Here is an 11,743-nt window from a genome sequence, read left to right as displayed (position 1 = left end):
TATGCGGTATGTAGGTATGTAAGTATTAGGTAGGGATAAGCATACTTAAAAGAAAGATAAATAAAATTTATATTTTTTCAATTTAATTTATTTTTTCTGTTACATTTAACGAATTATTTAATTTAGTAAGAAATACTAAACATTAACAACCATGAATAGAAAATTTAGAGCAGGTGTCAAATTAAAAGTGTTAAAGAAATAGAATAACAAAATAACTTAACTAATGTATGATTGAATATTGTATATGAATTGAAATTTTAATCACAACTACATAGATATATAATTATTATTCATTTGTCAATTGGTATAATTAAACTATACCTACTTACTGAGGTAGGGCACTGCGGTAGTACCTCGACTGTACAGTCAAATAATAATGCTTTCAAGCAGTATTGTGTTCCTGTGGTAAGGTGACTAAAGCTCGTGGGAGAGATTGGGGATAGTCTGGCAACACGTTTGCGATGCTTCTGGTGTTGCAGGCGTCTGTAAGCTACGGTAATCGCTTACCTTCAGGTGAGCCGTAGACTTGTATGCGGGCCTAATTTTATATTAAAAAAAAAATCTATACGTAGCTTAGTTAAACTTGATCGCAGCCATATGTCATTCAAACGAGTAAACTTTATCCATATTTCAGACACACAAATTGCCGACTATAGAACACGCTAGCCTCAATTTGGCCGAAGCGAACCAATTACAAGTGTATAGTGTCGCCAACTTTCAGTAAAGCGCATCGTAAAGCGCGATATCCCGCAGCGAGATCGCTTTATTTCGCTATAAAAGCGTTTTATCCACGTATAAAAGCTTAAATCCGCGCTTTCTCCCGAGGCGAGGCAAAAAGAGCATTAGCGCGGCCCCGAGCAACATGGCAGCGGCACGCCCCGAGCTTCGTTGGTTCGCCGCGCCCACCGCCGGCCCGCCTCCGCCGTACCGCCGCGCGCCGCCTCAGTCTCAACCGACACCTCGCGTCGAACGCCTGCGCGCCGTACCCTGTTCTTTATCGTTGCTACCCGCTCACGATCGCAGCGCTGAACATCGTTGATTACACGTGATCCGTACCGAACGTACTACTAGTTCTGTTTGCGGTATACTTTGGAAACTCTGTTTAAAACGGTGAACAATAAAGTGAGGTGTAGGACGGCGATGGTCAATCGGACAATCGGTGACTGGTAAAGTTATAAGCGTCAGCGTCGGGCGGGTGTCGTGTGATGTGCCAAGTGCGGTGACGGGCGCCTGCAGACGTCGAGCTGGGGGCTAGCGAGGTGGAGGTGGCGGTGGGCGGGCGGTGGTGCGCGCGGGCACTGGATGCGGCAAGAGCGGCGGCGGCGGGCGCGGGCCCCGGCGCCGTGGCGATGACGGTGCAGCGCGACGAGCGCGACGCGCGCGCTCCCCGTACTCGCTTCATGATCACGGATATCCTCGACGCCGCGCCCAGGGACCTCAGCGCTCACAGGGATTCCGACTCCGACCGATCTGCTACAGATTCACCAGGTTAGTTTACAATGTTACTACACCGATACTTAAGTATTTTAGGGGTTACAAGTATAGTTAAGATATTTAAGTAATATAACTTTTATCTTAATGAGAGAATAAATTAGAGAATAAACATTAGTATTTATAAAGTTAAATATAATGATACACAATAACGTACTCGAGGCTTCTTATAAAAGACTTCAACGGGCTACCTGTCTAATTAGAAAAACGGCCTAGACATAATTCACTGTAATTCATACCATATAATTTAAATATATTAATTGTTTATGCCAGTTGTTTGATAATACTGAGAAAGATGATAACGATCATCACGCTAATGAATTCGTTTTGAATTTTTCTTTGAATTGGCAACAATAGCCTGTTTTCTGAGCTATTTGATTATTGAGCTACAATTATGTAACAATTAGTTAACTAGAGCATCTGTCGCATTGAAAAGGTTTAAATTTACCAATAGACATACAAAAACTGGATTACATGTGTGTGGTGCAATAGTTTTGTTACCATGTTAGGTACATTAGACTTTTGCAAATGAGACTTAGATTTTATTAACTATTAAAAATATCGGGCAGCATTTACAGAATTTAAAGGATTTTTTGAACAGTCTTATTTTAATTAAAATACGAATTTTTTTTGTTTGTGTTGTGTGATTAAAATCATTGTAGTATCTTCAAGAAGTTAAGCGTTAGCATTAATATCAACAATCTAAAAAGCATTTAAATGTACGTGAAACCACAGAGGACGTCTAGTGTAACTGCAAACATAGGGTAATAATTTAAAGTTATTTCTAGTGGCGCGGCTACCAGGTATTTTCTAGTTATCGCTATTTAAATACTTTATAGACACGTTTACTGTAAAAAAATCAGATATCTAAAACTATCAAACAAAGAAGTGAAGGTCGGTAATTACTTATTTATAAAGGCAAATTGTTGATAGCCCCCAGTGTCTGGAGAAACAAACAAATCTTAATTACATTATGGAGATTGAATCGAAGTTATGTACCCTGCATTGGTGGTAAATCGTATTAACCGTTTTCACTGTTGATATCAAGCGAAATAGATACTCATTAATTAAGCGCATAGTGTCAAATTGATTGTTTGACATAAAAAATATTTTGAACTGTTCGTGATATTACTTAGTAAGAATAATAATTTTTTATCTTAGTCACAAATTAATATTCAAGGCATATCTCAGTTTTATATCTAAGGGTGTTAACATAAATTCAAAGAAGCTTTTTCCGTCGACAGTGTATGTAAAAAAAAAATAAGTCTTTTAAGACACAATAGAGGACCTACTATGGAAACGAAACATTTTCATTTACTTAAATCCAACTTACTTATGAATTTTTTTTTTGCTTCACTATTAGGTACTAGGTGCTATATTTAAATTAGGGTGAAACAATAGAACCCTTTTACTGAGGTTCCCAAAGCACAACGTACTAAGTTTGTTCGGTTCAGCATTCACTTACTGGACAAGAGTATCACATATAAGTGATTTTATTGATTTGATTTTATTTATTTCTTATCAATCAACTATTTATTTTAAAAAGGTTAAATTTTGTTACGTTTAATTAAATGTAAATAATATATTGTTTATTATATGTATTACGTTATATCACAAAAAGAAAACTTAAAAAATTAATTGAACTATCACGAAGCGGACAACTAACGTGATAAAAAAAACAATCAACATCACAGCCGATTGTTTGTACAGCGACGGTTTTTCGACCTCCAAAAAGGTCTCGCGTCGGATACGGATGCAATTTCATCCGAAATAAAGGTTTGTCACAACCAGCGTCGGACGATCAACTCGGGTATAACAAATACTGTGTGACTTATTCATATTAGGAGTAACGGAGATTTAATGTGATATGATTAAAGCGAGCTCTAACAATTACTAAAAAAATCTTTTTTTTTGGTAGAGGGAAGAAGTGTTGAGTTTATTGAGTTTTAATTTTGTAAATTACAACTTTCAATTTATTTCTTTATATATTTATAGCAGTCTATGAATAGAATTACTTTCTGCCTTAGTTAGTTATTAGTAAAATTATTTTACACTGAAATGTATGAGCGAAATTTTCCGATTTCAGTATATATTCATATACTTATATTACTATCAGATATTCATATACTTATATAACTTTTAATTAAAATAAAATTTATAACGACAATTATGTTTGTAGTTCTTGGAATAAAAACAAAACGAGGAAAATGTTTTCTTAGAATACTTTTGAAATATTTAAAATAAATATTTTAATACACATACGCTATGTTTAAAATTAGTTTTAAAATCGGATAAAAAAAGCCATCCAAATCATAAGCAACTATAAACTGAACTGACCGGTACTAAATTTCATGATTGAATGAAGCATTGATGCGTGAAAATGGGACTAATAAATAAACAAACAAACTTACACAGCAACTTTGTATCTACAGAGCTAATATCATCACACTCTTAATATTAATTATTTCAATTTTATTAAAAAAATTATTACTATTGTTTTATAAAATATTGTGTTAAAGACGAAGGAGTACCAAGTCGTAATCATATTAGAAATCGATCAATAAAAAAATAAGATATTACCTACATTTGCATTTTCCTAAAGTACATTTTTGATACATTATAAATATCCGGTAATATTAGGTAGATAAAATAAAGTCTAATTATATCATTATTTCTACATAATCCTTATTAAGATTAAAATTTTATACGTAATTCATGACATTGCTTAAAATTATTAATTTGTAGGTGTATACATTTTTTGTGTAAAATTATAAGAAGGATTAAAGACCAATTATGACATATTAATTACTATGTACGTTAGTTTTAATGTGGAAATAAATTATAATTCCAGCTTGTCATCTTTAAGTTATAGAATATTGTAAGATAATAAAAACGCTAACTTAACTGTAATAGTCGAATGCTAATGTCTAATAAATTGGTGACTATTAGTATCGTGAATGTTAAACAAATTGTGCTCGCATTTTGTCGTAAAAATTTAATAGCATAAATAGAATCAGTGTTTCGTCTCTAATCTTAAGATAGCGTCATATTAATCAACTAATCTATTCTTAACTTTAAAGTTAAGAATATTAAAATTAATAAAAGCTAAGTTAAGCTAATTACTCTGAACTATGAATAATAAATTTATTGATAAGACAAATGAACAACATGGTCATAATATTTATATTCAAGAATTTCAATAGGTACAAATTTAATGCAATCATTTCATTTTATGTTTCATAATTAGAATTAGTATTAACATAAATAACAAACAATTTTCAATAAAACTAATAATAACGTATGATACGCGTAGGCACATGATATTTATGATTTTACGCTAAAATATAGTAATTTTGCTTTTATTTATACATATAATATACAATTTAAAACAAATGTGTTAATTGTTAATGTCATATCGAAATAATATCAAAGTAACCTTTGACCTACATATATATAAAAATAAATTATTTAACGAAAATAATTGCTGTTTATTTCCATTACAAATTGTTATCTAAATTGAAAAAAATTAATCGCCAGCTAATCTACGATAATTTAAAATATAATTTCTGATGAAACGTTGAAGAGCATTGAATACGATTTTCATTAATTAAAATGGCTCTCTGTAATCTCTACTATGTTACAACGTCTCATTAATTTTTAATTTATCCGCGCTGGGAACCAATTATTAGTATCTAAGACAAATGATTTTTATCTGGAATACATTTACATAGCTCATGTTTATGTTTTAAATTATTACATTTTAATTTAATTACGCAACTAATTGAAAGCAGTGTAACACTTTTCGTTATAGCGTGATGCTAATTATATTAGTATTATAATATAATTAATTTAGTGTGTGTTGTTACAAATAATTAAGAACTTGCGAAATAATTCTAAGCCCGTAATAAACCTGTCTAATACAGATTGAATATGAGACCTAGTTTAACAGATTTAGTTCATATATTTTGGCTTTGTTACCATTTTATAAAAATAAATTTTCGTCTATATTTTAATGAACACATTATTTTTTATGTGCATTTTATATAAATAAATGAATCTTATAGCAAAGTATTGATAAGTACAAACAAGTGTTGGTAAGTATATGTAAATTGCTCAACCTAAAGAGTACCTAATTTTTAAATATTCACATACCTACTAACAATAAATTATAGAACGTTCTTGATGGAATAATATCTAATTACATTCAAATTAAGACATTGAAATTCATTTGAAACATTCTATCGTTGTATTAATATTTTATAGTTGTTTATCAATTTCAACAAGTTATGTGTGTTTAAATAGTTCACACATATATAAATTACCTTAAATATCTCGAGTGAATGTTTAGCTTTCAATCGTATTATCCCGTCGACGATTTAATAGACAAGCCGATAAACTCGAAGCGTTAAATAAATTAAATAATAAACAGTATAATGGCCACGATAAATACAACTCGTTCGGAACACTCGGTCCCGAGATAAGTAAACCCTTATAAAACGGACCAAATTAATCCTGCCTGAAAGGCCTCTCCTGGGCCCGAGGGAAAAGAAAAAAACATGACGTCATAATCAGCTTTTTGTCAAATGTCAAATTCAGTTCGCTTTTTAAATTTTAAATAACACCTAATTCATGAATGTTCGTGCGATTCGCAGCGGGTACAGTTGCGTGCAGAAACTTATAAAAACGTATAAATTGCATAATACTAAAAGTCATTATATTAGGAAATGATCGTTAATAACGTTAATCTTTCCGACTATATGCCTTATTTAATGATTTTAAACCTGTCAATTACAGCACTCAACCTCCACCGGCAGCAATTAAAACGTCTACGTACAACTGTAAATACAAAGCTTCTCGCATTGTAATTTAAAGAACCCATTTACTGAGAATGTGAAAAATACAACGTTTATAGCAATTAGTGTTCATAATATAAAGCGACTGACAATTTACTAAAGTAATTAATCTGCACTTAATAATAGTGACGCGGTTACACAATTAAATCGATTGCTCAGTGGATAATATCGCTTCGACTCTACAAATCTCCAGAAACCTGTTGACACTGACACTTTTTTAACTCTTGGATAATTTTAATTATAAATATTTTTAATTATAAAATGTGCACGAAATAACGTTATGCCAGTAACTATAAATATACATTTACGAAGCCACTGGTTCGTTACTTGAAACGTCAAACCTTACTTCAAGCGCACACCATCGTTAAGCTGCTTAGCATACCTTGTTTTGGATCAATTTAATTTAAACAAAAATAGACTTTAAAGTATTACTATAAGGATTACTTTAGCAGTTTAGACGTCATCGTGACTTTTGGCATCTCGATAAGAGTGAGGTGACAATTCTTTCATCGCACCAAATGATAAAATCAAAACTTTTTAGTGTGACAATAAATAGATTATCATTGATATAAATAGGCCCAGTTGAAATCTCTCATAATACGGCTCCTATTCGCGGCTTTGTGTCGCGTTTGACAGGCGATGTGAGCTGTGAAATTAAGTTCGATTAAAAATATAAAAGTTCGTCTTGAGACTTTGTGATTTTTTTTCTGTAGGGGATTATTTACAGTCTTATTTGTTGTACTAATGTTGGAGTTTTCGAGCCACTGGTTCATTTACTGAACTTATTTTGATACAAAATATTTTAAAAAATATTCATTTATTTATAGCCTACTTAAAATTTAGTAATCGTTTTATTGTATTTTAAAAAATATTTTATTCTATCAAAAAATATGTATAATCTATTTATACTAATATTAAAAAGGGGAAAGATTTGATTGTTTGTTTGCATTGAATAGGCTCGGAAATTACTGAACCGATTTGGAAAATTCTTTCACTGTTGGAAAGTTACACTATCCGCGGGTGACATAAGCTATCGATATTATGTTTTCAAAAGAGTTTGGGATTTTTTTTGAAATTTTTGTTATATAACCGTGTGACGCCGGAGCGGAATGCTAGTCTATAATAAAACGATTTAATGTCTGATGAAATGTTTTTATGATTTTACAACGTTTTAAATAAGTAGTTCTAAGATTTTTTTTGTTAAAGTTTTCGGTTGTGATGTGTAGACACCGTGTAATATCTTCTGAAATTTGAATGTCCACTTGAACGGGTTTTCGTAGAGTAACGGAAAACGTATAATTTTTCATACGATTTCACATCGATATGTAGACGAAATCTTCAACTTACAAGTTTGATCTATTTTATCCGATACATTAAATAGTATGCGAGGGATAGATCTTAAAAAAAATGTCAAGTACCTACTTTATAAGTGCTACGTATAACTCTCAAAATTTCTTTATGAAAAAATATTTTGACTAATATTTTTTCAGATAAATTGCATTTCTACTTAAAAAATTCCTTAAAATACTTCGGGTTGTTTATTTTCTGACTGTGCTCTCTTCTGTCAAATATACTTGCTCGTTTTTTTCTTTATACAACTTTGACTATAAACAAGCGTACGGCTCGCCTGTAGGTAAGCGATTACCGTAGGTTATAGACGCATGTAACACCACAAGCATCACAAGCATGTTGGCGACTCTAGTTTGATTTTAAGCAGGATATTTCCTACTGTGCCCTACCTCAGTTGAATTTTTTATATAATGTTCAGTTACAAAATTCACAATATTTAATTTTGCCAGATTGTTTTAATTTAATCGTAATGACACAAATAGTGTCGTCTTAGTTTTCAAATAGCGTATAAGCAAAAAAAAAAATTAAAGAACAATAAAATCGTAATATGAAGCTTATTTTCAGTCATGGTAAAACAATAGAAGAACAATCCTGATCATAAATTATAATAAAATGTTGCTTCTATTTCATGTTGTAAATGGATCAGTAATATTAAAATAAAAGAAATCAATTACATTACTCATAAAATGTCTCAACTTCGTTATTGTTTTATAAAATTTCGAAAAACGATCCGTTTGCGAAAACGTTACGAAAATATGTTAAGTTATAAGTTAAGTTTGCGATTATCCTAAGAGATAGTAATTAAACAAATTAAAGAAATCGTTGTATTGTAGTCGTGTTTACGTAAACATATAATTACAGAGATTTTCTAATTGCTATCGCGGCAAAAATCGGGCAGCTCGTTTCAGTATTGTTTTACGATTATTAACGTGAATGCGGTTATTAATTACGGGAAAACTTACATTGATAATTGACAACTTACGTTGCTTCTTTAAAACGTAGTTAAGTTACATTGTTATTGCTTATAATTTAAAATAAATTTAATTTTTATTTTATTTAGATAGTCTCTTAATTATGTTGTAAATCTATCATAATTATGTTGAATTCACTTAAAAAATATATATTACAAAAAGTATCATTTAGTATTTCTTATTTTAGTAATATTCTTAAATTTTTAAATTAAGATGACAGCTAAAGAGTTACATAGACATACAACAATAGATTATAAACAAATTTATTTATATTATATTACAGTGTTACATTTTTATTTGTGGTAAATATCAATAACAGTTGTGAGTGAAGTCAAGTTACGACACACTTATGATATAACGCCATCTCATCGAGCGCATTGTTCACTGCGCTCGCGCATCTTACATGGCTTCCACTTACACGACCATTATAAATTATATCACTGCGTGAAACAAATGATCTTAATAAAGCGTGTGCTACATACTCAATTTTATATAATTAAATTTATTCCAGTTTTTTTTTTTAATATTTATTCATTTTTATGCAAGTTTATTAGTTTTTTTTTTTTTAGTAATTTTCAAGTTATTCTGTAAAAGAAAAGCATTATCAATCTAACAAATCAATCAATCTAAATTTTACGAAATTATCATTAAAAAGTGACAAAATATTCTAACGTAAAATCATAATTTCAGACTTTGTACTAAAGATAATAATAAAATCTATAAAAATGTAAAATAGCTATGTAAACTAAATAGATATTTTTTCATATTTACAATTCACAAAAATTAAATCAAGAAGATGAATTATATAAATGTATAATAATATATTAAATAAAAATAATTTTATGCGAACAACAACAAAGGAAAAATGCGTCAATATTTGCAAAGTTGCGAACTTAAACCGAAACACTAAAATAATAATTATGTTAAGCTATTAATTCAAATTTTGTAGCAGTTAAATTATTAAGTTTTTAGTGCAATTATTAAGAGTTTTTGTTTGAATGATTTTAAAATAATAAACGAAAATCAGCTGTGTAAGTTTTTGTTTCGTAATTATTACGTGAATATTTTATCTAAACTACCTTGTTATATTAAATTAACAAAGTTTTCAGACTACATTTTCCTCAATGAAATATATATTAATAATATTTAACGTAAACGTAACAATTGCTTAAACCGGATTTACTTCTACATTATCTGTAATACATAAAGTGTGTAAACATACTCGTACAACATAAACATTTTAAAAGTAGCACTAAAATGGGAACTGAGCAATCCAAATGGGAACTCATTTTAAAAAAAATATGTTATATGCATCAATAATATTTGTCATATCAAAGGACCCAATTAACCCTTAAAAATGCAGTAAATAATTATATTTCCTATTTATGCAACAAGTGTGCATCTCTTGACGAAGAGCAAAAAGAATTACGAAGAAGAAATTAAATGAACTAAATCTATTCATGAGGTCACGTAAAAAAATTCCATTAAAATTGTTCTGGGTACACATTAAGGTCACTTAGACACGTTATTTATAAATGTAATTAGATGAGAGGGTTCAATAATTTTAAGTTAATTAGTTATTTAGAAAATTGTTGAATTACATAATGAAACAATAATTTATGTTAATCAATAATTTATGTTAATCAATAATTTATGTTCATTACGGACGTTTATTTGTATTTCTCGACATCGTCTTTTTCCTTTTTACTTATTACCAACTGATTTGTTCCTATTGTTATCAATGATTTTCAATTTTGTAACATATAATAATATAATATATAATTTAAAGTAGAAAAATATTTACAAAAGCATTACTTTTTTATGTAAAGTCTTTCATTATTCATTTTTACTCTAAAATGTCATTCCTCTACACAATAATAGATAACCATTTTATTTCAAAACTGCCTCACATCATTTTAGATAGAGCTAACACTCTTCCAAGTGCTACATCAATTTTACCAAAACGGCCATCCATACATTACGACTGACTGACAAAGTCACACTTCATGGACTTAAGGTAAGAGAGGTAAAATTTTGTGACATCAAATTTCAAAATATAAATTTCTATACCTAAATTAAATTGATGTTGATTTTGTTAACAAATAATTTAAACGGTGAATAAAAATATGTGAAAACGAATGTTTTAATTTAATAAATAAATAAATAATCTGCCGTGTAGCGTAAGACCTTAGAATTTATTAATACTCTCAATCTTCCCGTGGAGATCGTAAAAGGCGATCGAGGGAAAATTCCAGGGGACGGGCAGCAGCGTCTCCTGAGTATTATACCATACACGGCATAGGCGCGAATATACCCCGGCCCCCAGTCCCCGGCGGCCCCGCTATTCCTGTCTACGACAGCGGCCATTGTCACGGCGGGGCAGGAGGTGCTAAGAATGTCCGACAGAGATTCGACTGTCGAACAATAAAGTGACCTCTGCACCTGGCAACATACAACACCTGGGTACTGAGGACCGACGAGAAAATACACGAGCTGGAAGAAGAGATAGACAAGTCAAAGTGGAGCATTATAGGATTATCCGAGGTCTGAAGACAGGGGGAGGACACGGTAATCCTCAAATCCGGCAACTTGGAACTTATTAGAATCTGGGCGGTACTAGAGTCTCTCCAGCGGTGAAGGATTGACTGCCGGTACATCGAGATGTTGAAGTGTTTATACAAAGCCGCAACAATGACAGTCTGAGTACACGATGGAAGCACTGAACCTATACGAGTTTTTGTGATATTTAATTTACGCAAAAACTATAGAGTTAGAAACTATATAGTTTTTATAATAGGTGTGCATGGTAGAGTAATTTTATAGCTGGAAAATACGTATATATTAAATTTAAAGTTTATTAAGTTAATTTAAATTTAAATAAGTCTTTTATTAAAAAAAATAATATTTAATAAATTAACTAGCTGACTCGGCGAACTTCGTATCGCCTAACACAAACTTTATCGTATGGTATTAAAGTTCAAATTGACTTTTAAGTATTATCACAAATCTTTTGTATGGGAGTATAGAAAAATGTTGTTTTTAGACTTTTTCAGGAAATTTAAAATTTTTTTTTTTTAT

At 30.7% G+C, this 11,743-nt stretch overlaps 1 protein-coding gene across 1 annotated transcript in view; it reads left to right on the top strand.

Moving 5' to 3' along the window:
* Positions 1-1,349: 1,349 nt before the first annotated feature.
* Positions 1,350-11,743, top strand: part of LOC123660943 (homeobox protein B-H1-like) — a 30,342-nt gene continuing 19,948 nt past the window's right edge. Inside the window, exon 1 of the mRNA XM_045595966.1 lies at positions 1,350-1,488. Within this exon, the coding sequence (XP_045451922.1) occupies positions 1,350-1,488 (139 nt within the window). The remainder of the gene's footprint in view (positions 1,489-11,743) is intronic.

The sequence above is a fragment of the Melitaea cinxia genome, chromosome 2 (assembly GCF_905220565.1).
Source record: "Melitaea cinxia chromosome 2, ilMelCinx1.1, whole genome shotgun sequence".
Lineage (NCBI taxonomy): Eukaryota > Metazoa > Arthropoda > Insecta > Lepidoptera > Nymphalidae > Melitaea > Melitaea cinxia.
The sequence above is the reverse complement of the archived record's forward strand: the minus strand, read 5'-3'. Positions and strand labels throughout refer to the sequence as shown.